This window comes from Triturus cristatus, chromosome 4_1, assembly GCF_964204655.1.
Source record: "Triturus cristatus chromosome 4_1, aTriCri1.1, whole genome shotgun sequence".
NCBI classification, from domain to species: domain Eukaryota; kingdom Metazoa; phylum Chordata; class Amphibia; order Caudata; family Salamandridae; genus Triturus; species Triturus cristatus.
This window is the reverse complement of record NC_140585.1, coordinates 297799288-297824885: the sequence shown is the minus strand read 5'-3', so window position 1 is coordinate 297824885 and position 25598 is coordinate 297799288. Positions and strand designations below refer to the sequence as shown.

At 46.3% G+C, this 25598-nt stretch overlaps 1 protein-coding gene across 32 annotated transcripts in view; it reads right to left on the bottom strand.

Annotated features, from left to right (window-relative positions):
• MICAL3 (microtubule associated monooxygenase, calponin and LIM domain containing 3) overlaps nucleotides 1-25598 on the bottom strand; it is a 1875796-nt gene that overhangs the window by 140443 nt on the left and 1709755 nt on the right. For 26 of the 32 annotated variants that reach the window (XM_085652129.1, XM_085652139.1, XM_085652137.1 and 23 more), the window contains one exon: nucleotides 23668-23718. The exons of the other annotated variants lie outside the window; for them this stretch is intronic. In XM_085652129.1, coding sequence (XP_085508255.1) covers nucleotides 23668-23718 — 51 coding nt within the window. The remainder of the gene's footprint in view (nucleotides 1-23667; nucleotides 23719-25598) is intronic. 32 annotated transcript variants of the gene reach the window in all.

Genomic DNA, 25598 nt, shown 5'->3' with positions numbered 1-25598 from the left:
CAGCCTTCCTCTCCACGCTAGGCGATGCTCTCGTCTCTCCTCTAGTCCGGTTTTCCAACTTCATGGCCATGGGTGATTTTAATTTTGATGTTGAGAATGCTACAAATCTTGAAGTTAATAATTTGAGTGATATCCTTAAAATATTAGGCCTCACCCAAAGGTTCCGACTACTACCATAAACTGGGTCACACCTTTGACTAATTATTTTCAAATCATCTTGAGTTCTATGTTGAAAGCTGCATCCCTCAATCCTGGACAGATCACAGCCTAATCTTATTTAAACTAGCTGATACTATACACAATATACTTAAACATCAGAAAGTGAGGAATCTGAAAACTCAAATGGGGAGCTATGAGATCTAGCCCGACTTAATCCCTAGCCTCACTAACACTACCCAGATTCTGACTTGGAAACCTAGGGAGGATTTTGAGTTATTTAATAAACGGAACCGAAATTGTGCTTTGGAATTAGCCCACGCCATGCTTCCCAAAAATGTCCACCCAAAAGTCTCAGCACTGTGGTTCTCCTCAGCATTGACTGAGTCTAGGAATCAGTGTAAATCATTAGGACAGAAAAGGCGTCTAGCTTACAAACAGGAGGATCTTGATTTTTTCAGGGCTGCTCAAAAAAGATATAGACTGATAAAAAGAGTAAAAACACAACATCCGAAAGCATTAGCTAGAGATATTCCTCCGTCCCAGACGTTGTGCAATCGTATCTCAGAATTTTTCGAGGATAAGATCTCTGCCATTCAACAAGCCTTCAATCTGACTTCAAGCACTGACCTAGCAAATGTTCCCTCTACTAAGGTTGGTAATAGCCCCCTAAAAGAGAGGCTAACCCAATTTCATGAGATCTCTTTAATTCAGTCTTCAAAGATAATTCTCTCATATAAGTCAGGATCTCCACTTGATCTTTGTCCTCCAGGAATGTTGCATGCAGCCACTGATGTGGTAAATTCCATTATTAACCACATAATAAATACCTCACTAAACAAAGCAACAGTTCCCGATGAGTGGAAACTGGCGATTGTTAAACCTTTACAAAAGAAATCTCTGCCGGACCCTATCACTCCGTCTAATTTAAGGCCCATTTCCCTCCTTACTATGTTGAGTAAAATCCTGACAAAAATGTTTATCCTACAACTTGTGTCTTTCCTTGAGAATTCCAACATACTGAATCTTTGTCAATCTGGTTTAGGCCACAGCATTCAACTGAATCAGCACTTTTTGAGGTCTCAGAATCTATAAAAATTACCTTGGATGCAGGAAATAATGCAGAGCTGATATTGTCAGACTTATCTGCAGCATTTGAATCCATCTCACATGCCAATTTATTGCAACAGATTCAAGATGCCAGAATAGCTGATAATGCCTTAAACTGGCTAAAATCTTTTTTGACTAATAGGAGGCAATCAAATCACTTGGACAATTTTTTTCTCCAGAAAAGGTTAGGACGGGTGTGCCTCAGTGTTCTTCTTTAAGTCCAGATCTGTTTAACATTCATATAGTTCAACTCATGTCTTTAATTGCCTCTTATTGAATTGACATGTCATATGCCAACGATACTCAGCTGATCTTGTCTCTGGATAAGAACTCATCAAAAACCCAAATTAACCTGCGGAACTGCCTACGTGATATTTTTCAGTGGATGCAACACAATCATCTGAAATGCAATTCCGAAAAAATGGAAATACTCTTGTTTGGGAAGTCTAATCGTTTTTCCCCCACACAGTGTGGCCAAGGATGGCGCCTCCTCCTGCCAATGTAAGCGTTGCAGAAAAATCTAAGGGTCAAATTCGACACCAATCTTTCTTTCTTGCTGTAGTCCTTGGCTGTTGCAGGGATGTGTTTTAGCCTCATAAAAGCCTTGAGAAAATGTATCTTCTACTTACCTTTAGCGGCCAGAAAAACTGTAGTTATTGCCCTTATCTCTTCTTCAAGATTGGATTATTTTAACAGCCTCTGTGCTGGCAGTACTAAACATCTCATTCATAAATTGCAGAATGCAACAGCTAGACAGGTTCTACAACTTCCCAGTAGGATCTCTGCTTCTGGCGCTCTCCATACTTTTCACTGGCTTCCAATCCATAAAAAGGATTATGTTTAAACTACTCTTGCTTGTCTATAGAGCATATAGAAAAATCAGACCCAAATACCATAGTGATCGGTTCTGCCTCTATCTACCTCAGTGGAGCCTAAGATCAACCACAGAGAAGTTTCTGCGATCTCCTTCTTCCCGACTAAAATCTCTTGGTGGAAAGTTCTTTATAGTTTTAGGGCATGGAAGTTTCTTCCTCATAACATGCGTTTTATTGAATCTGAAGCAAATTTTTAAAAGGTATTAAAAACTTGGTTATTTTCAGCCTCAGACTTTGTGCCATTCGCTAATTTTGGGACACTTGCATACTTTTGTGGAACTGTAGCAGTTTTCTAACATAGCACCAGGATGCTCCTTGGAGTGACAGCTGCGAAGCGCAGCGTAAAGACTTTTAATTAATTAATCTTTCACATTGCTCTCTAATATCTGGACAAGGTCAAAGAGATTCCCAAGGCGCTGTGCCTACTGCAACTTCAGATCCCATTGCAGAGCCTGCATATGCCATCAAGCATACTTCACCTGCAGGATGCAGGAAGCCATCAGACCAAACAGTCTCAGAGTCGGTCTCACCAAAATCCAAGATTGAGACTGAAACATCGGAATCATAGCAGGAATATCCTGGAATCGCCACTCTGGAGGATAGGTACAGAAACAAACTGTGTCCAGAAAGGCTCCGATGATAGAGAGGACCTGAAAGGGAATCAAATGTGACTTCAACACATTTATAGTGAACCCTAGGGAACACAGGACGACCGCTGTTGTCTAGAGGTGGGTGGCGACTACCAGAGGCAAGCCTACCTTCAACAGCCAGTCGTCAAGGTAGGGGGAAGACTGGAACCCCTGACCTCTGTAGATAAGCTGCAACCACCGCCATCACTTTCGTGAACACATGAGGGGTGCTGGTAAGGCCAAAGGAGAGAACAGCGAATTGAAAGTGCTCTTACCCCACCATGAACCACAGGTAACAGAAACAAACTGTGTCCAGAAAGGCTCCGATGATAGAGAGGACCTGAAAGGGAATCAAATGTGACTTCAACACATTTATAGTGAACCCTAGGGAACACAGGACGACCGCTGTTGTCTAGAGGTGGGTGGCGACTACCAGAGGCAAGCCTACCTTCAACAGCCAGTCGTCAAGGTAGGGGGAAGACTGGAACCCCTGACCTCTGTAGATAAGCTGCAACCACCGCCATCACTTTCGTGAACACATGAGGGGTGCTGGTAAGGCCAAAGGAGAGAACAGCGAATTGAAAGTGCTCTTACCCCACCATGAACCACAGGTAACATCTGTGGGATAGCAGGAAGGAGATGTGGAAGCATGCATCCTGAGCCGGTGTGATCATATTGAATTTCTCCTTTTTCAGGGAGTAGTTGAGGAGGCGCAGGTCTAGTATAGAACGGAGGCCTCCGTCATTCTTTGACACCAAGAGGTAGTGTGAATAGCAACCTACTTGTGATATTGGCATCCATTTAATGGCTTCTGTGGCCAACACAGCCTGTACTTCCTGATGCAGCAGGTAGAGATGGCCCTCCGTCAGCCTATCTGAAGACAGTGAAAGGACGTCAGGGTTTCTGTGAATAGTAGGGCGTAACCCCACCAAACAATTTGGAGCACCCGCTTGCCTGAAAATAAGGCTTGCCACTGGGGCAGGTAGTGCCCGATATTGCTGCCAAACGGGTGCCCATTTTGTTATGCCCAGACGTGGGTCCTGTGCTCACTGTGCCACTGGAATCAAGATATCCTGGCCGAATAGGGGTGAAACCCCGAAACCGGTCCCAGGATGCTTGTTTCCGGTCCAGGGAGGACCTGGCTTGGCAGTTCGGGCTGGACTATTCCCATGAGGCACAGGGTCAAGACTGATTTGCATATGGCCAGGTCTAAACTGGGGGGGCATGGTGAGCAAAATAATGATGGATTCAACCCATATCTCTTGACTGGGGGTGAATATTTTGATTTCTTCTGCATTCCGTCCATCTATTGTGTCTCTTTTGCATTTTATTATGAGGGCATACTAAAGGGTTCTGGAGGCTGTGGCTACCAGGGGGACAGGAGGGACGGATTTGGCTACTTGGGCAGATCTCTGGCCTTGGATCCCACGAGGGTTGTGGACGCTGCGTCTGCGGCTATGATAGGACTGGGGAGCCTTCTCACCATGGTCACTGGGTATCCATCTGAAGGGGCGAAAGGAAGAGTGTGGCTGGCGTGGGGCCATAGAGAGTCCTGCAAGTGCTGTTGAAGGGATGCCTGGACATCTCCCGAAAAGCTATACGGTGGAATGGCAGGGAAAGCATCAGGGTAGACTTTGGGCATTGAGGCCTGCACCACCAAGCTCTCCGGGTGGGGTCCGGGTTAGGAAAGCTGGGTATCCAGGAGTGGGCCGTGGTGACAGGTAAAGGAGAGAAGGTTTCGTGTGGGATACCCCAGGTTGGAACACCTCCGTCAGGACACTATTCTTGACCTCAATCAAGGGTAGAATAAGGTCTAGGAACTCAGCCGCCCTCCGCACCACCATGGCAAATGAGGCCACTTCCTTCGTAGTCACACTAGTAGGTGCAACCAGCCCAGGTTCTGGTAAAGTGTTCAGACCACTGACAGCCAGGTCCTCATATCAGTTATCTTCGGCCAATTCATGGAGGTCAGAGTAGCCAAAGGGATCCTCCGATCCACCCCAGTCATATTCCTCACAGGACCTGTCAGTAAAGGAAGGCACTGTCTCTGACACAGAAGGTTTCGGTTAGGTCAGCACCAATGCCATGCCCCGGCTCAGAATCGGAGTCGGGAATTATGATGTGTTCGGCGCCGCTGGCGGCGGGTACAGCAACATGGAACCAAACCGCGGTAAAGGTTTTGGATTCTCGACCGGAGTCAGTCCTGATCCAGAGGGCCCGACTGGATCCAAGGATGAATCGGCCGGCGGAGTCCCAATTGGGTACCTCTCAAACCTGTGGGGCCCGAAGGTGCTTCAGAGGGGTCCGGACACCGGACACCAGGTGCACAACTCATAAATGTCTGAGTTGGGTGGCAGTCGCAGAGTGGGCCCAGGTTCTGCGGGGGAGGAGTATGAACTTTGTTGAAACTTGGATCGCCCTGGGGTTCCTACTACAACAATCAGAGCAGGCCGTTGTGTTGGAGTCTGGTTCCAGGCACCATAAACAAACCAGATGGGGGTCTGTTACTGACATTCGCATGTGACAGGCTTCACAGGGTTTAAAACCAACAAGGCTTTTCGGAGACATCTACAACACACATAAAAAGTCGAAAAAGGTAGTCAAAAAAATAACTGAGGTAGCTCTTCCAGATCCGCGCTGATGGCACAAAAAGAAACTAATATAAGCGCGCTGGGGTTGCACCTATATAGGCACCGCGCAAGTCACATAGGGCGAGGACGCCACCAATGCAGAGCCAATCAGCGTCATCCACTGGCACACAGAGGTATTGCTCAAAATTTCTGAATTCAGTCTGACACCTGGGAAATATTCGAATGTAAGGAATCTGTGGCTAGAAGTCTATCAGATACAGCCCAGCCTCAGTGTAGTGAGGAGGACTTAATTGTCCGTCTCCTCATCGCCATCTTCATTGTGGGGAATATGTTTGAGCCACTGGGCTGAGCAGAATCAGGTCCCAAAATTGCCACCAGACTCCGATAATATGATAACGAGGCAAAGACACCATTAGGGAGTGCTGCCAAAATGCACCTTAGTGATCTCATGGCACAACATAGGCCGAGACCTAGATGATGGGGATTTAGAAGGACCACAGGACTTCAACTCGGATCGACTCTGCTTCTTGTGTTCGGCGTCGCACAGCTCCCCTTTGCGCAGCAGATGGCCTTTTGATGCATCACAGAGCATTTATCACAGGACTTTGAGTTAACACAAAAGGCAGACATCATGCAGACCTATGACTCATTTGGTTCCTACAAGCACAGCATGATCTAAAACCTGTCACCATTCGGTTAGCTATATTCCCTGCACTCTGTCAGTGATTGAAATTTGAAAGTTGGTAAACACAGAGAAAAGGTTGGGAGTGGAGCCTACATCGAAGTGTGTAGAAAAAAAGGAACTGGCAGCAGTGCGGGCATGAAGGGTGACTATACATAGCTCCACGCCATCACTTCCAGATTCAGGACAGAGCTACAGTTAGGCCCAATGGCAACACCTATTGGCACACAGGAGTTGTTGCATGTATTTCTGGATCCACTCCGGTGCCTGTGGGATTCCAAAGGTGAGGAATCTGCATTCAGAAGTATCCATCAGAATAGGAAGTGTTATCCAGCCTATAGGACTCTGGTTCTATTCGATTCTAGTAGCACTTATATAACGCATGATTCGTGTGGCTGTATTCTGCACTACCTATAACTTCTTTACCATGACTTTAGGTGCTCCCAGGTAAAGTGAATTACCGTTTTCCAGGCGAGAGAGGATGAGGGCCTGGGCTACCATTCTTTTTGAGGTAGAAGGGAGGAGAACTTTGCACAACATTCTCAAAATACTAACAAAGAGCAGCCAATTTTACGGCTTGAAAATCAAATTGAGAGATTCTTTCAACCACATCCTGAGGCTCTTTATAACTGGTTTTGGAGTTGGCGGAGGACCTAAGCAGCTATTTTCTATTTGGATTTCTACGGCCTCTAAGTTTCTAATGCCACATGGCCTTTTCCTCTGCTTAGTGGCCCTTCAGAGAACACCTGTTGTTTTCAAGTGATGTTCAGAAGTGTTGTGCAACACAGTTGCTAAAAGGAATCACCTTTGTTTCTTGTGTCTCGATGAGAAAAGAAGGTCCAACCAATGCGTCCAGCAATTGACATGAAGAAAGCAATCCAAAACAAGCAATCCAAAAAGAACATTCTCATGCCTCAGCCACAAAAAGTCCATCAAATTTATAACAGGCTGAAACTTTGAAAAAGCAAAGACCAATAGAGAGAAACGCCTTACAGCCTCAATGGAATCCCTGCTCCAAAAATACATTACACGGAGACAAAACTATATGGACCCAGCTGAAAAGAAAATACAGAGGCAAAGGTGAAAGAGATATAGCAAACTCCACTGCTAGAAAGTTTTAGAGCCTTTCAAAAAGGCAGAGCAAGCATGCAGACTTCCAGCATTTGTAGCAAATACAGTTGTCTGGTTCAAGAACAAAGCTCACAACAGCAAAGGTGACACTAGTGGAAATATGAGCCTAAACATCTGCATCTACAATAGAAAATTAAGAGACTATAGCTATACGAAATGTTGGAGACTCCTTTCAAAATACCCTCAGAGAGCAGGTTCCTATCTAAGGGGATGAAATGCATCACTGATGAAGGGGCATTTTTGGTCGCTTTAGCAGGTATCAAGCAATGGAAGGGTTTTCTGAAAGTGGCAGTCCTCATGGAAGTTTAAGGAACAGTGATCCCCTAATGTGAGTCTGTTAGACAATGCCTAGAAGCAAACCTATGTGGAACATAAATCAGATAGGTTTAGTTTAGTTTATTTGTTTATATGGTGCCCGAATCACCCCGTCAGGGGTATCTCAGCGCTAGGACAGCAAGTTACAGTCAAACAGGTGGACCTTAGAAGAGAAGAGTTTTTAACAGTTTCCCGAAGAGGAGAAGGCTCTGGCAGTCGCGTAGTCGGTGGGGGAGGTCGTTCCAGAGGGTTGGGGCAAGGTAAGAAAAAGCTTTGCCACCCAACTGAGCTTTTTCGATTCTAGGAGTACAGAGGAGTAGCTTGCAACTTGAACGAAGGGGCCGGGTGGGGGTGTATTTTAGCAGTTTGTCTGACAGGTAGGTAGGTAGGTAGGTTCCAGGCCATTCAGGGCTTTGAAGACTGTGCAGCAGATCTTGAATTTCATCCGCTTTCTCACTGGAAGCCAATGGAGTTTGTTAAGAAGTGGTGAGGAGGCCGTTCGGGGTGGGGTGGGGGGGCATTTTCTACTAGTCGGGCTGCCGTATTCTGGACTACCTGCAACTTGTTTAAGGAAGCCTCGCTGGCTGAGACTAACAGTGCCTGCATTAGTGTTTTTCTCGTGGAGGTTGGTAGCATGAGATACACTCATCTAAGAAGACTGAGTGTGTGATAGCAGGTACCAGCAGTGGGGGAGGCGTGTGCTTCAAGAGTAAGATTCTGGTTGATGCGGATTCCTAGGTTCTTGACCACTCCTTTTCGAGTCGGAGCAGGTCCCAGTTCCTCCAGCCACCAGCTTATTGCTGCACCTCCAAACAACATGACCTCCGACTTTTCGGCATTAAGTTGCAGGTAGTAAGCTCTCATCCAGGCAGCGATGGTCTTCATGCCCTCGGAGAAAGAGAGTTGTATGTTGGGATTAGATTTGTCAAAGGTGAGTAGGAGCTGGGTGTCGTCTGCGTAAGAGATTGGACTAAATCCCAGGGTCCTCATCAGATTTGCCAAGGGGGTAACATAAATGTTAGAGAGGGTAGAGCTCAAGAAGGAGCCCTGCGGTACTCTCTTGGTGACTTTGGTGGTCTTGGATCTAAAAGTACCCAGAGTCACTGTCTGGGTTCTATCTGTTAGAAAGTCTGTCAACCATTCCAGAGAAGCCCCTAGAACCCCGATGTCCTGGAGTCTCTCCAGAAGGATTCGGTGCAAGATGGTGTCAAATGCCGCAGATAGGTCAAGCAGCACTAAAAGTGCATCAGATAAAAGTGTTTAGAGATTCTTTTTTGAGGATTTTACCAGGGTGGCTTAACCTTGCATGTTGCCCAAAAAGTGTTAATTTTGCAATGTAGGTTAATCATATGTAGGTTAATCATAAAAGAACTGCCATTTTAATCATAAAATAACTGCTTCTCTTTTCTGATTAGGTCATTGTGCAGTTCAATAACAAGTAAAGGAGTTATGGAGCTTTATCTTAAAATAGATACCCAAGCAACACCTAAACAGAGGTGGGTCCGGAAAACAATTTCACACCAAAAAGTCCTGCAAGACCAAAAGGGCAAAATGCCCTCCCTGACGGACCTGACTGTCAACTCTGTAGTGTTACGTAAACGTGTGCAGAGAGGCCCAGGTTGCTGTCTGGCAGATGACTAGGACCGTTACTCCATGTGCTACCACAGTGGTCGCAGCCTTGGCACTGGTGAAATGAGCCTGCAAGTCCTCCGGGGGGGCAGTGGAGGGAGGGTTGCATCTTGGACAATGCGCATCAGATCTTAATGCAGAGCACGATCCATCAGGAGATGGTCCACTTCTGCACGGTCAACTCCTCTTTGCTCCGACAAACCCCACTTTCATGTGGTCAAGGTAGAACAACAATGCTCCTTTTGGATCCAGTCAGTAAAAACGCTACTCTTCTTTAGAGGGATGTGGTGGAGCGAAAAAATTAGACAGGGTGATGGACTGGCCTACATAAAAAGGAGTGATGCCTTTCGGTAGAAAGGCAGCTCTAGTTTGTAGAACCTGTTTGTCAGGGTAGATGTTCAGGTATGGAAGCTTGAATAACAAAGCCTGAATCTCACTGACCCTCTGGGCTATTGTTATTGCCACCAGGAAGACCGTCTTGATGGTAAGGAACCTGAGAGGACAGTTGTTCATAGGCTCATAGGGAGCACACATTAGGAACATCAGGACTAGATTATATGTTCCACTGAAGCATGAGAAAAGGAGAGGGAAGAAACAGGTTGCAAACCTTTTAAAAATCTATGTACACTGGTGGATTTGAAAAGGCATGGCCGGTCAGGCAACAGCAGAAAGGCTGATATAGCAGAAAGGTAGCCTTTTAAGGTGCCCAGAGCAGATCCCTGCTGGGCAAGGGAAAGACTAAATAGAAGAACCTGAGAAAGGGGAACAGAAAGGGGGTCATCCTGTTTTTCTGCATACCATGCCACAAATTTGCCCCAACGGCCGGCGTATACTGTTTTTGTGGAGGGATGCCTAGCCGCCAGAATAACATCACACACTTCAGGCAGAAAATCAAAAGCAAAGCTGTCAAATGTCGCTGCTCAATCTCCACACAAGAATGCAGAGCGTTGACAGGTTCAGGTGGAGAACCCTCCCCTGCTGCTGTGACAGAAGATCTTCCCGTAGGGGCAGCCTGATTGGAGGACCAATGACCATGCTCAACGGCTCGGGATACCAAACTCTCCAAGCCCAGTCCAGAGATACAACGATGACTGAATGAATGAATGAATGAATGAATGAAAGGTAATTTGTATCGCGCAAACTAAGCCCAAAGGCATCAAGGCGCCTACCAAAAAGATCAAAACACAGAGGCCAACTCACGGATATGCCATAACAAATAGCCAGGTCTTTAATGCTTTCCTGAACAAGGGGACTGATGGTTGAGCTCTAATTTCCATAGGGAGAGCATTCCAGAGCTTAGGCGCCAGATAAGAGAAAGCCCTTCCTCCCCACCTGGTTCTCCTGAAACGAGGTACCGATAACAGATTCTTATCTGAGGACCGAAGATTTCTGGCGGGGACATAGCGAACCAAGAGATCATTGATTCCTCTCGCTCCTTGACCTTGAATTGTCCCATATGTAAGACTAAGGATCTTAAAGGTGATCCTAGCCGCGATAGGAAGCCAATGTAGGCTTTTCCTAACAGCAGTGGCAGAGGAAAGCCTTGGGGCGTCCGTAACAAATTTGGCAGCCGCATTCTGCACAATTTGCAGTCGCTGCACCAAACCTTTGTCTAGACCCGAGTATAGAGCATTACAGTAGTCAAGACGTGAGGACACCAGGGCTAAGACTACTTGTTTGCGTGCAGAGGGAGCAGGGTAGTATTTTATTTTTCTTAGGATTTTGATGATGCCCCAGCAGGTCGACACCGTTCTATTTATTTGTAGGTTCATAGAAAGTGAAGGATCAATCACGACCCCCAGATTGCGAGCTGAAAGAGTGGGAGAGGGACACATTCCCAAGGAGGGGGGCCACCACTTATCAGACCAAAGGTCACTCCCACCACCAAAGACAAGAACCTCCGTTTTCTCTCCATTCAGCTTAAGGGAGTTACAGATCATCCATTTAGAAACTGCCTCCATGCAGTTTCTAAAGCTGAAGGCAGAGGAGTCGTCCGGGTGTGAAAGGGACACCATGATCTGGGTATCGTCTGCATAGGAGACCACCTCCATCCCATAGGATCTTATTAATTTGGCAAGTGGGGCCACATAGATATTAAAAAGGGTAGGGCTGAGGGCCGACCCTTGAGGGACCCCACATTGCACAGGCAGGGATGGAGATAAAAATTCACCTAATTTGACCCTCTGTTCTCTCTGATCCAAGAAAGAAGCCAGAAGGCTCAGAGCCGATCAATCAACCCCAATCTCCCTCAAGCGAGATGTCAAAGTCACCGGGGATAGTGTCAAAAGCTGCTGTAAGGTCTAATAGGACCAGGAAAGTAGTATGGCCTTGATCCACCTCCATACGGATATTGTTTAACACCACAGTAAGAGCGGACTCAGTACTATGGGACCGCCGGAAACCATGTTGGGCTGGATCAAGAAGTCCGTGCCCATCTACAAAGGCCATCAGATGTTCGTTAAGATGTGTTTCAAGCATTTTAGCAGGTGCCGGAAGCAGCGAAATGGGACGGAAATTCTTCAGGGTTTCAGGATCAAGGGAGGGCTTTTTTAAAAGGGGCTTGACCACCGCCCTCTTCCACCCGGCCGGGTACACACCCTCACGTATAGACCTGTTCATGATCTCAAGAAGAGGGGGCAGTAAGACATCCCTACAATCCTTAAAAACTCTGAGAGGGCAAAGGGTCTAGGGGTGAGCCCGATTTTGTTTTACTAAGCAGCCTGTCCAGTTGGGCCATATTCAGTGGAGGGAAACAAGACAGGCTAACCTCAGTAATCCGATTTTCCATTTCAGCCCCCGGGATGGCCAGTGTACGCAGGGGGGGGGGCAGAGAGGCCCGTTGTAATTCCAGGGCGGAATAGATATCCGCAATCTTGGAATGAAAGAACTGAGCAATCCTGTCGCAGAGATCTTGAGAACTAACAGTCGGATTGGGAGTTTGCAGAGAGCACAAGGAATCAACAATCCGAAAGAGGTCTCTGGGGGACGTAAGAGAGGTAGTTATTTTGGAGAAGTAATACTGCTTTTGTTCGATTACCTCTGCCTTATATCTTTTGAGCAAGAGTTTATGTTTTTCTCTTTCTGTTTGGTCCCAGCTCGCCCTCTCCTGTTTCCTACAGTCCTGTCTCAGACTTCTCAGGGGTTCAGAAAACCAGGGAGCCGAAGGACTCTTTTTAGCCGAATAGCGCAAGGTAATGGGGGCCAAAGTATCAATTGCCCTGCTCAGAGAAGAGTCAAAGTTAGTGGCCGCCAGATTAACGTCTCTCACATTAGAATAGTTAATTTTGGGAATCAGCGGCGCCAAGGTCTCCTTTGAAATCGCCCTGAGATTACGTCTGGGTTCTCTTTTGCTTTTGCAATGGCTGAAGGACTTAGGAATGGCAGGGGGACACTGAAACTACAGCGGAACGGCCAGATGGTCGGACCAGACCAAAGGAATGGGTTGGCCCGTCGAGATTCTGGAGTCGTTCGAAAAGACCCCATCCAGGGTGTGACCGGCCTGATGAGTGGGAAATTTAATCAATTGGTTTAAGCCACACGCGGACATGGAGTCCAGCAGAGAAAGGGAATCCTTGGAATCCAAATTCTCCAAATGAAAATTAAAGTCCCCAAGGATCGTCATATATTCGCACCCAAAATAAGGCTCTAAAATGTTAAGCAGTTTCTGACTGAAGGCAGTTCTAGGTCCGGGAGGTCTATAGATTAAAATGCCAGCAAAGGGAAGAGAGTAAGCAGAAGTGATCACAAAATGTAGGGCCTGAAAAGAATCAGAGGGAATGGAAAGAGGAGTAATGCGACAGGAATAAGAGACCTGATATACAATTCCTAATCCACCCCCTCTGCGACCCTCCCGATCTAGTCTTCCGAAAGCATAGCCTTCGGGGATGGCATCTATAAGATGGGGGCCGGAAAAATCGGAGGCCCAGGTTTCCGTGACAAAGGATGACCTGGGCCCGGTGGTTCCTTATCTTCTTGAGAACTCTGGGGAGGAGTGGTATGGGTGGAAAGGTGGACAAGAGGTCTGAACTCCACTTGAGACTAAAAGCATCTGCAAGCAAGAGCTGCCTTGGAAACTCCAGCATGCAGAACTGCTGGGATTGCACGTTCTCAATGGCGAAAAGCAGATCTAACCAAGGGTCTCCCCACTGCTGGAAGAGACATTGCACCACCTCCAGATGGAGAAGCCATTCATGATCCGTTGGGCAGATGAACCACCAGAGATATGCCTCGAAGTTCCAGCCATGTTCAGAGATGCAGGGCCTCTTGACTTGGGGTCCACTGTTTGTTGCAATACCTCAAGGCGGTGGTGTTGTACTTGAACACCTGCAATAGCTTTCCCTTGATGGAGGATAGTAAGGTCTTAAATGCCAGCCGGATCACCGGAGATCCAGAAGGTCGATATGTTGTCTGGATTCAGCTGGAGACCAGAGGCCTCTCATATCCATCTCTCTCAGATTGCCGCCACATTCCAGGAGTGACACATTTTTCACCACTGTCAGTTCTCGTTGGGAATGGAAGAGGGGTCTGTGTGATGACCCAATCGCTGTTCGCTAACCACCACTACAGATCTTTTGCAGTTCCCTCCGAGATCTGGACTGAATCGGAGAGATTCCCCTGATGCTGCGCCCATTCGAACTTCAGGTCCCACTGCAGAACCTGCATATGCCAGCAGGCATGTGTCACAAGCAGGATGCAGGCAACCATGAGGCCTAGCAGCCTCAGAGTCAGTCTCACTGAAATCCAGGATAGAGGCTGATACATCGCGGCATCATATATCCTGGACTCGCAGTTTGGGAGGATAAGCCCAAAGCTGCACCTTGTCCGGAACAGCTCAGATGAAAGTGAGTGTCAGACAGGGAATCAGGTGTGACTTTGGCACATTGATAGTGAAATCCAGCGGATGCAGGACGTCCGCCGTAGCCTGGGACCAGCCCACCTTCAACAGTCATTCGTCGAGATAGGGGAAGACTGGCACTCCTGATCTCTGCAGATGAACTGCAACCACCGCCATCACCTTGGTTACCACCTGTGGGCCCTGGTAAGGCCAAAAGGGAGCATGGCAAACTAAGTGTGCTCGTGGCCCTCCGTGAACTGCAGGGCACTCCTGTGGGCAAGGAGGTCGGGAATGTGGAATTGTGTCCTGCAAGTTCAGCGCTACCAACCAAGGTATAGAGCAGAGAGGTCTTGAGAAAGAGTGAGCATTTTGAACTTCTTTTTCAGGAAGAAATTGTAAGGTTGCAGGTCTAGGATAAGATGAAGGCCTCCGTCCTTCTTGTGCACCTAAGAATAGCGGGAATAGCAACCACGACCAACTTGTTTCTTCGGCAGCACCTAAATTGCTCCCTTGCCCAAGAGAATAAAACAAGTTACTTGCCTGTAACTGTAGTTCTCCAGTATTGGACCTTTCATAGATTCACATGCCTGAATCATTCCCCGTCGTTGAGACGGGAGTCTCCGGTACATAAAAAAGCATTGTTTAGTAGTATAGCAAGCTGAAAAAAGGCCTAGGCCCATTTTCCTTTGCAACCCATAACCTTCGTTATGTAAAAAAAGGACTAAACTTGTCCCTGAACCAATCAGAGCCTCTCACCCTCTAGAACACTCCTGAGAACACCTTCTGCCCCTCAGATTTTTGTGCACTTGTGCAATAACACTCTTTGTGCTAAATCCGAGGTGAGCCTCTCAAGTGAGGAGGGTGGGTTGCATGTGAATCTATGAAAGGTCCAATACTGGAGAACTACAGTTACAGGTAAGTAACTTGTTTTCTTACTCCAGTATTGGAGCTTTCATAGATTCACATGCCTGAATCAGAATAGCGAGCAGTAAATAAATGCACATTTTTTGTTACCCAGAACCTGAAACAAGGAAACATATATAGCGTGATAAAGATGGTATCTGTAAAACCAAATTCCACATATCCAAAACCCCTTGCAAATGGCATCCAATCCAATAAACAACCATAAAATGTGCAAAAGTAGACAATAAAGGAAGGAGGGATGGTAGAGAAGGCTCACCGTTACTGGATAAGGTTCCTCAGCACAGCTTCTCCCACCGCCACATCACTTCCTGTGGCCGCCTCCAAGCAGTAATGCCTGGTGAATGTGTGCGTACTCATCCAGGTCGCCGCCCTGCAGATATCCTGGATCGGTACTCCTGCAAACAGAGCAGTAGAGGTGGAGACTGCTCTTGTCGAATGTGCACGGACTCGTGCATTCAGAGGTCGACCAGCTGCCTGATGACAATACTCTATGGCACTGGAAATCCATCTGGCATTACCCCTTTTTGACAAAGGGTAACCCTTTCTGGGTGTGCTAAAGGCAACAAAAAGTTGTGAAGACTTGCGGAAAGGCTTAGTTTTCTGCAAATAGAACTTCAAACAACGCTGGACATCCAGCGAGTGGAGAGCTCTTTCCGCCGCTGTTGATGGTTGTGGAAAAAATCGTTTGAGAATTAATGGTTCGTTCAGATGAAAGTCAGTTGGAACTTTTGGAATAAATCTTGGATTAGTCCGGAGTATTATTCTGTCCTCTTTAAATTGCAAGAAAGGCTCCTGGACCGTGAGAGCCTGAATCTCTCCCACTCTCCTGGCTGAAGTGAGCGCAATGAGAAGCGCAACTTTCCACAATAGAAATTTCAGCTCTGCCCTGTGAATTGGCTCAAAGGGTTGTTTCATTAACTGGGAAAGAACAACGTTCAAATGCTAGAGGTGTGGTGGAGGTTTTATTGGAGGGAAAACTCGAAACAGTCCTTTCATAAATTGTTTGATGACTCTAGCAGACCACAGAGATGGACCAGAGGCAGTTCTTCTGAAGCGTGAAATTGCAGCCAAATGTACCTTTATAGATGCATGAGCTAAACCTGACTTAGCCAAAAGCAAGATGTATGGAATAATCTCGTGAGCTTGTGAAAGCAACGGATGAACGTTAGACCTCTTGCCCCATAAACAGAACCTCTTCCACTTCATCCTGTATGTTTTGTTTGTACTATCCGCTCTGACTCTAGATAGAATCTCCCTGCACTCTGTAGGGATGTTCAGATGTTGAAATTCACAGTATTCAGGAGCCAGGCTGCTAAATGCAGAGATTTCGGATCCGGATGAAGAACTTCCCCCTGGCATTTCGTCAGAAGAGACGGTATCGGCTGCAGGCAAATCGGCCCTCCTCTGACAGTAGGAGAAGCTCCGCAAACCAATGCTGTCTGGGCCACCACGGAGCTACCAGGATTATTCTGCATGGTTCTTTCTTGATCTATATAAGAGCCTGCGGCAGGAGGGGAATTGGAGGAAAGGCGTAGGCAAAGATGCCTGACCATGCCATCAAAAACGCATTCCCCCAAGATCCCCGTTGGGGAAGCCAGCTTGCGAAGAACTGGAATTTCTTGTTCTCCCTTGTCGCGAAGAGGTCTACTGTCGGAGTACTCCAGTTTTGGAAGATGTTGCTCAAAACCTCGTTGTCGATCTCCCAGTCGTGGCAGACAGACTTTAATCTGCTTAGAGTATCCGCCTTGGTGTTCTGGTCCCCTGGAAGATGTTCCGCTGTAATGGATACTTCGTGTCGTAGAGCCCATTCCCATATCAACTGGGCTTCTCGAGACAGGGAGAGTGATCTTGTTCCTCCCTGTTTGTTCAAATAGTGCATTGCTGTTGTGTTGTCTGTTCTTACCAACACGGCTGTACCTTGAATCCTTGGCAGGAACGCCAACAATGCTAGGCGGACGGCTCTGAGCTCCAAGAGGTTGATATGCAATTGCTGTTCTTTTAATTTCCAGCGACCGCTGACCTGCAGATCCTGAAGGAATGCTCCCCAGCCTTCCAAGGATGCATCTGTCGTAACCACTAAAGGAGCTGGTTGAGTCAGGAAAGAAAGACCCTGCGAGATGTTTCGATTCCGGGTCCACCATGTTGCCGCGTGGATCATGATCGGCGTCACTTTGAGTATATCTTCGAAGGATTCTGTCGCTTGATGCCACTGAAGATCCAGCTGCTCTTGTAACAGACGCATCCGTAGTCTGCAGAAAGGTACGAGGGGAATGCAAGATGACATCATTCCCAGCAATGACTTGTACTTGCGTACTGAAAGAGACCTTTTTATAAACGCCTGGGATAGAGATATTATTCCCCGCTGTCTTTCCTCGGAGGGGAACGATCTGTTTACCTCCGTATCCAGAATTGCTCCCAAGAAAGTGATATTTCTTGACGGTTGCAGAGTTGACTTCTCCTCGTTTAGAGTGAGGCCTAACCTGGCAAATAGTTCTACGCAAGCCCCTGTTGACAACCGGGCTGACGCTGCCGATGGAGCCTTGACTAGCCAGTCGTCGAGGTAAGGAAACACTTGGTGTTTCTGTCTCCTTAGAACCGCTGCCACTGGAGCCAGGCATTTTGTAAAAATCATCGGGCTGATTTCAGACCAAAAGGAAGCAACTTGAATTGGTAATGATCCTCGGCCACCACGAACCGAAGGTACTGCCTGTGTGAAGGATAGATTGGGATATGAAAATACGCATCTCGTAAGTCCAGTTTGGTCATATAATCCCCTGGGTTTAATAGCAGCAGAATATCCTGGAGGGAGATCATTCTGAAGGTTTGATCCTTGAGGTAAGTATTTAGGGATCTGAGATCCAAAATGGGTCGCCATTGAAGAACGTTTTTCTTGATCAGAAAAAAACGGGAATAAAATCCCCTTCCTCTCTGGGAATTCGGTACCGGTTCTATTGCTCCCTTTCGGAGCATTGTCTGAATTTCTTGACGCATCTGATGTAAATACTTGACCTCTTGACATCTTGGTGGTGTACAAGGGGGGGATTTCCAGAAACTCTAGAGTATGACCGAATTGTATTATGTTGAGGACCCATTGGTCCGTCATTATTTGCTTCCAATTTTGAAGATGATAGGAAATTCTTTCACCCAGGGGAATATGCGACATATGAGGAATAGGTGTCACCAGACTGTCATTGTCTCCGGGTGGTGTCTTTCCCTTGGCGACCTCCTCGACCTCTAGGAGTAGATTTTGTGAAACCTCCCGTTTGTCTCTGTGAATATTGTTGACAATATGGCTGAGATGATGTGGAGTAGGAAGAATACCGGCCTTGTTGATAACCCCCTCTATAAGAGGTTTGGCCCCTACCTCTTGAGCCACGAAAAGGAACTTTTCTATATTGTAATGTTCCCAGAGATTTCGCTGTTTCCGTATCCTTCTTGATACTCTGTAAGGCCTCATCAACATGCTTCCCAAACAGATCTTCTCCATTGAACGGAAGATCCAAGATCTTATTCTGGACTTCAGGCCTAAAAGATGTTGCTCTCAACCATCCTTGTCTGCGTAAAACAGCCGCTCCTCCCAAAGATCTGAAGGCCGTGGTCGCAATGTCCATTGCGCAATCTATGACTTCAGCCGAAGTCCTTTCACCTTCTTGGAGGATTTTCCTGGCTTCTTGTCTGTCAGCCTCAGGTATGCTGGATATGTATGGTAATAGGTCGCACCACATTTGCCTATCAGACCTGCCCAGGATGGCTAGGGCATTTGCCGTCTTGACCAGAAGGGCAGACATGGACGAAAACCTCTTCACTGCATTATCCAAGCGCCTACCCTCTCTGTCCGGTGGCGCTGAAATTGGAGCTGACGGATTCCTTGTTTTTTGTTGCGCCGCTTGAGTTATAACGGAGTCCGGTTTGGGGAGACCTAATAAACAAGCCGGAGCATCTGAAGGCGCTTTGTATTTTTTCTCCAGTCTAGCAAGCACTGGAGTAACCGTTGCCGGCGTCTCCATAACTTTGAGACCTTCCTCCCATAGATGACTCACAATTGGAAGAGATCTAACCGTCTTTGCGAAACGGCTCTTTGAAATCATATAAAAAGCATTCTGCTTTATCCTCTGACATATTGAGCGCAAATCTCTGCGCAGCTCTCTCCATCAGATTATGGAACCCTCCAATGTCCTCCGGAGGGGAATCCACAGGCCTCGGTGAAGGAGATGAAGGGGACGGAATCAGATAATCATCCCATTCCTTACTAGGTTCTGTTATCTCCCCCTCCTCCTGCTCCTCATCGTCAGATGTGTCTAGAACCGGTTGCGGCAATGGTGATATTGGCACAGGAACCGGTACCTCTTGTCTTCACACCGGTGTACACGGAACAGAGTGTGACGTAGCCACTGGAATCCTTTGGGTAGAATGAGGCAAAGGATGCTTCCTCTTGTAGTCGTCCAACATGAACTGCAAATCCGTCAGTAGAGAAGCTGGAACACTCACCGTCTCATCCTGATCATGTTGTCGGGGGCAGTCCCGATAACCCCCATACTCATCCTCCCAGTCATCTTCCTGACATTTAACGTGTAACTGAGAGGGGCTACTTGCATAACCAAACAAACCCTCATTATCATCCTCCTGCGAGTCCTCCTTCTCCAACAAGTGGGATGGAACCAGAGGCGTTACCTTACTAGGAGACGTAATGTCCGGGGTAATCCTTCTTTTCTTGACAAAATCCAGTTTTTCTGGGATTTTTTCCCTCGTCGAAGAGCCCGTCGACGAGATTGCCATAGTAACCGCCAACGACACCGTCCTCGCCGATGCCGACGCTGTAGCCATCGTTGTCGACGATGCAGTTGTCACTGTCGTCGACGGTGCTGTCGACGACGTAGTTGTGGTCGTCGTCACTGTCGTCGTCGTCGACGCTCTCGTCGGCGACATTGCCGTCGACGATGGGTACAGGTTTAATAATGACCTTTATCTCACTTTTCCTCGTCGACGACCCTACTTTCTTCGTTGACGATCCCGTCGAGGATGCAGATTATTCTAATTTCTCCTCAGGCGAAGTAGAAGCTGGCTTTTTAAGCGTATGTTTAATTTTAAGGGGTGATTTTGAAGGCTCTGAACTTGTTTTCTTTGAATGCTTTACCCCTGAAGCATGACCCTTACTCTCCTTTTCCTTAATTTGAGGAGATTTTGAGGGACTGCGCTCTGAAGACCCAGATGTGATCTTTTTAAGAGCCTTATCAGGTTTCTCCTCTGAGGTATGAGCCTGAGGAGATCTACCTCTCTTCTGAGACCTCCTTGAAACAGTTGACGCCTCATCACTGTCACTAGACACGACGTCCTTCCTGGTCTTAAGTTTTTGGAGCCAAATTAACAGTCTGCCTTCACGATCCCTCAGAGTCTTATTAGAAAAGGTACGACATACCTTACACTCCTTCGCCTGGTGGTGTGGGTAAAGGCAGTATATACTATCTTTATGAGGATCGTCAGTATATAACCTCTTCTTTGAACAGGTGGCACAGGCCCTAAACAAGCCCTTCTTCTCCTTATCAGCCATTCTCCAAAAGATGATGTAGAAAAATCAGTTGAAAAATCTCTTCAATCTAGAACCAACTGTAGAATTTGTGCAGAGCTCAAAGGAGACTCCCTAGCACAACGTGCGTTAGAAAATCTGAGGGGCAGAAGGTTCTCTCAGGAGTGTTCTAGAGGGTGAGAGGCTCTGATTGGTTCAGGGACAAGTTTAGTCCTTTTTTACATAACAAAGGTTATGGGTTGCAAAGGAAAATTGGCCTAGGCCTTTTTTCAGTTTGCTATACTACTAAGGAATGCTTTTTTATGTACCGGAGACTCCCGTCTCGACGACGGGGAATGATTCAGGCATGTGAATCTATGAAAGCTCCAATACTGGAGTAACCGGGATTTCCTCGTGGAACAAGGAGAGATGGTCCTCTGTCGGCCTGTTGCAACTGGGTGGCATGGGTGGAGGGGTAGACAGGAGGAGAGGGAGTATCGCCTCTAGACAATCCAGAGAACCCATTGGTCTGATGTTATAGACCTCCAGTGGGGTAGGTGATGGCGTATCATGTCTCCCATCGGGTGCCCATGATGGTAAAAGAACAGACTATAATGGTTTGGAGGTTGCAGCTGTGCGTGTGTGGGGGAGCAACTTCTGGCTGCACAACTCACGGGGTGTATGGGTACCGCATCCTCGGTCACATAGAGGATGGTAACCTTGCGCGCCGTGGTGGCCACGAAAGGAGCAAAGGGCTAATTGGGGGTGGCAAGGGACCATGGAAAGACACCAGGAACTGGCCGTAGCCCTGGTGTCCTTAAAGCGCTCTAGCGCCGAATCCGCCCTGTCTCCGAAGAGACAAGAGCCACCACAAGGCATGTCCATAAGCAATGCTTGGGCATCCCCAGTTGTCCTCAGCCAGGCATGGGTATGTAAGGACACTGTCAATGAAACCGCTATGCCTAGCAAGACGGTGGTATCCAGACCACCTGTGAACTTGGCTGCGTCTCTACCGTCAGCAACAGCCTGGGAGAGTATAGCCCAGGCCTTCTCCGGGCCCATGGGCTGCACCTTCGCAACCAAATACCTGAGAGCATTGGACTAACAGCCCAAAAGGCATGCGGTGTTCACAATCCGCTGTGCCAGGCTGGTGGAAGAAAACATCTTCCCTAAGGTGTCCAACCTCTTGAATTCCCTATCAGTTGGTGCGGTAGGTAATGTGCCACGATTTACATGGGAGGTAAAGTCTTGGAACACCAAACTCTCCAGGGTAGGGTGTTGCGTGAGGAAGTTGAGGTCCCCTCGGCAGGGCGTTGGGCAATTTTTCTGTTTATAGGAGCCCCTGTGCTGGGCCTGAACCAGGTCCAAAGCAGGAAGTCTGTAAGGGCTTCATTGAATGGGAGAAGTGGTTCTGAGGGGGTCTCTTCCAGCTGAAGCACCTCAGTCAAGCTGTACGTCTTGATTGCCACAGAGGGCAAGCTAAGGCCCAGGACCTCGGCCAACCTCACCACCATTGCTAATGACGCTCCCCCCTCCGGAGCCACGGTAGGGGGAGAAAACATGCCAGTATCGCAAGAAGGGTCCAATCATCAGGATTCTGCCAAATCCTTAAACGAGCCCATGCTTGAGTCGAAAGGCTGGTATTTTTTAGCATGCGGTGACTCCTTCCAATCCTCCCAGAGTCGTAGCCCATAAGGAAAAGGGCTCAGGCTCCGGCCCAGAATACTTGTCTCTCGACCCTCTGGCTCCATGTCAGAGTCGGGGTTTCAGAAAAGGGATGGCGCCGCCGTGAGCGTTGGCATCTGGACCAGTGAAAACTGAGTAGCATCCATACTTTGCTCTGTTCTTTAATCTAACTTTTAAAGAGAAGGGTTTGGCATTCTATTCAGTGCTATGACTTTTAATGAAGATTCACTGAAGGAGCAGTAAAAGGTACTTATCTGTAATCCTAATTCCCCCTACATGGCAATCTTCAGTAAAATCATAAACAAGCTGCTCTTCTATCTAGAGTAAGAATTAGAAATTTATTGTAAAATAGGCAGGATCCTCTTAACTTTGTCAAAAGATGAGAACCAACTGCCACTGACAGTGTGTTATGGCGCACTGCTAGTGTGATTCTTTAAAGGACCACTGTCGGTTTTTCAAACTGTGTAGGCTGAAGCCTAGGTAGCCCTCTTTTCTTTCAATAGTCCATTAACTTAAAAAAATGTTTTTATGAAAGAGTTTTGCTAGTCATTTCTACAAAAACAGTGACATTTTAAAAGCATAATTGTCTTCTTTTAAAATGAATTAAATTAAATGTTGTCAATGTAGCCAACAGATAGACTACCAAAACTGGCTTTCTAAAAACTAGTGTTGATATGTGTATTTTATACACATATCACATCATATCAAACTAGGATTACAGGTTATGTCCATCTTCCATCCAAAGGCACTAATGCAGGGCTTTTCTGTACAATCGCTTGATTACCATAACATTCATTCACAAAGTGAGCTCTGAAGATTTTCTGAGTAATCTATTAAGCATCCACCGCATGGTTATGCCCAACATAAACATTCTAAAGATTATGCTTCTCCCTGTTCTGAACAATCTCTAAGGTTTGTGTGAGGTATACACTGTAGTAATCAGTAAAGGCATCACAACTCAATTTACCCAAATTCTTTTAAAGATAAAGGATTTTACTTTCCATACATTCCTCAATATGCTTAGATACTGCTTCCCTGAGCCACTTCTTGGTTGATCGTTTGTTTCTTTTGATTACACATTGCGCCTTAAGTGTTTTTAGTCACATACAGTGGTGTTAAGGGTGATTAATATTTCTGAAATATTTAATGAGTTAGCTCAAAATTTTCCAAATGCGCACATTCTTGCAATATGAACCAATGCTTGCCATTTAATGTTATTAGGATGAGTTTCAAGGGTGTCTCACATATCAAGTTTCTTTGGAACATGATCAGGTACAATCATTACCGTTCCTGACAGACCTTTAAGTGTTTATGTGGTGTTTTAAAGGCTCTCCGAGATGCTACCAGGTGGTGTCACTGGAGCCAGTGTGCTACCTTTTCTGGGGACCTTGATCAATACCACTATAATGAGAATTTTCTATGGTCTCCCAGAACACACACATTGTTGGTATGCCAAGCTACTTCTGCTTTGCTATTTGTTCTATGATAGTTTCTTCTTGTTGTAAGTATGAAAGGGTGTGTCACAGGAGAAGGAGGGTGTTGAGGAAGAGAAGGGGAGAGCAGGAGGTTAGCAGCAGTGGAAAAAGCATCTGCCATACGTACCACCCAGGTGCACGTCGATCAGCTCACTGTAATAAGACTCTCCCCAATAGTCTACAATAAGGAATCGTTAAAGAGAGTTATTGCATCACACACCCCCACTCAAGAAGAAACAAAACAGTAAAAGTGAGAAGCAGCAAGAAATCAAGCAGAGCAATGTATATCTGGATATACACACGCAGACAGAGGAAGGCTCTGGAAATCCAGGCACAGGGGGTAAGAGAAGCTTAGATGCAATAATAGACAGTGCACTCAAGGGGTCTGGTGAGGCCACTGGCCCAGAACCCAAACTATTTACGTTTATCCTAAATTTCTTCTTGTTTCTTCATTGTGCTCTCAGTTGCAACATTGATAATGCAATATTAAAGTGTGGCATTTATTGATTTTTAATCATCAGTCTGTAGGTTCGGTAGCGGAGTCTTTGGACAAAATGTCTTTCATTTCACAATCGCAACCAGGTGCTTTCAAACAGGTAGGTGTTGACTTTGTAATGGCCTGAAAAAGTTCTCATTGGTAAAGCACAGAATGGACCTGTGAGATCATAGGTACTGTTCGGTTGTAGGACCTGGTAATTGGAAGGAAACATATGGCCTACAGATGAAGGTATCACCAGCCTGTACAATATGCGTGTCCTGCAAAAGTAAAACTGTCTTAGGTGCCTATTTGTAAACTATGACTTTTCCAATGGAAAGCTGTACTGTGGAAGGCAAAATATAGGACATTTCTGTAGCCTAACAATAGCTTTTCTGCCTAGGGTCTCAGAAAAGCTTTAAAATCGGTGTAATCTGGTGATTCTGATTTGACTGTCTATTCCCAAAATACGTAAACTTCACGTACCTGGAAAGCCAGCTCTGCTGAAATGCGAACTTACCTGAAATGCTGTTTACCACTGAGTTGGGTAACAATAAATATCTGTTATTCAGTGCCAAGATGCCTACGGGTGAAGGTGTGCTTTACAAATACATGTTATGTTATTTAGTAGATGGGTATCCTGCAACATGTGCGCGGAGTAGAGAATAACTACATTCTCAGAGGAGTATCCCTTCAAAACTTTAGAAATTTTATTTGGATCCCGACATGAGTGGGTGAAAGTGGTATCTATTGTATAGCTCTTTGTTCATAAAGTGGTTGCCAACATTAAGTTTAAGTCAACACTGAACACTATTACATAAAGCTTACCAAACCCGAACAAAATATAGGCCCCCAATAAGACCAGTTCTCCTCATTGTCCAATAATGTGCCGTAATGTGCCGTAAACCCAAAATGTTAATGTCAAATATAGGTAAATGTGGCATCTCAACTTGACAAGACTTGTGGGATCATATATACACTGGGATGATGAATAGTTATTCAATGCCAGGCTTTAGTCTTGGCAGAGAAACACCTTGACTACATAGCAAGTATATGTGCGAGTCCTACAGGCCGACATTAAATTTGTGAAAGTTGGTCATGTAAAATGAATCACTGACGTTTAGAGACACCAACCTCTACTTCATTTTTTGCACTAACCTATTTTTTATAGCATTTGTACTACTCTATTTATATACATGACAAATGTAATTAATTTATTTACGAAGTACAAAATACTTTTTGTGCTGTAGATGAAGTAACTTTTTGTCATCCCCATACTCAAGAAAATTGTGCAATTTTAAATGTGTTTCGGGTCAATATGTCGAGTTCCTCTATTTTTGCTGTAGGTGGCTACCTGCTACTATCTTGCCTTATAATGTCCCATGATACTAACATTGGCATTAAATGACAGATAGTTACCAAATGAATGATATACATGAAAAGTTAGAGGAAGCCGCTTCATTCAACACAATTATTTTTGAGGATAAGAGCTCTAAGCTATCTTTCTCACGTTGGGATCAAATACATGGTTTCTAAATAGATCTATTGCAGTGTCAGTGTGATTTGCAGCACCAATAGTGCTC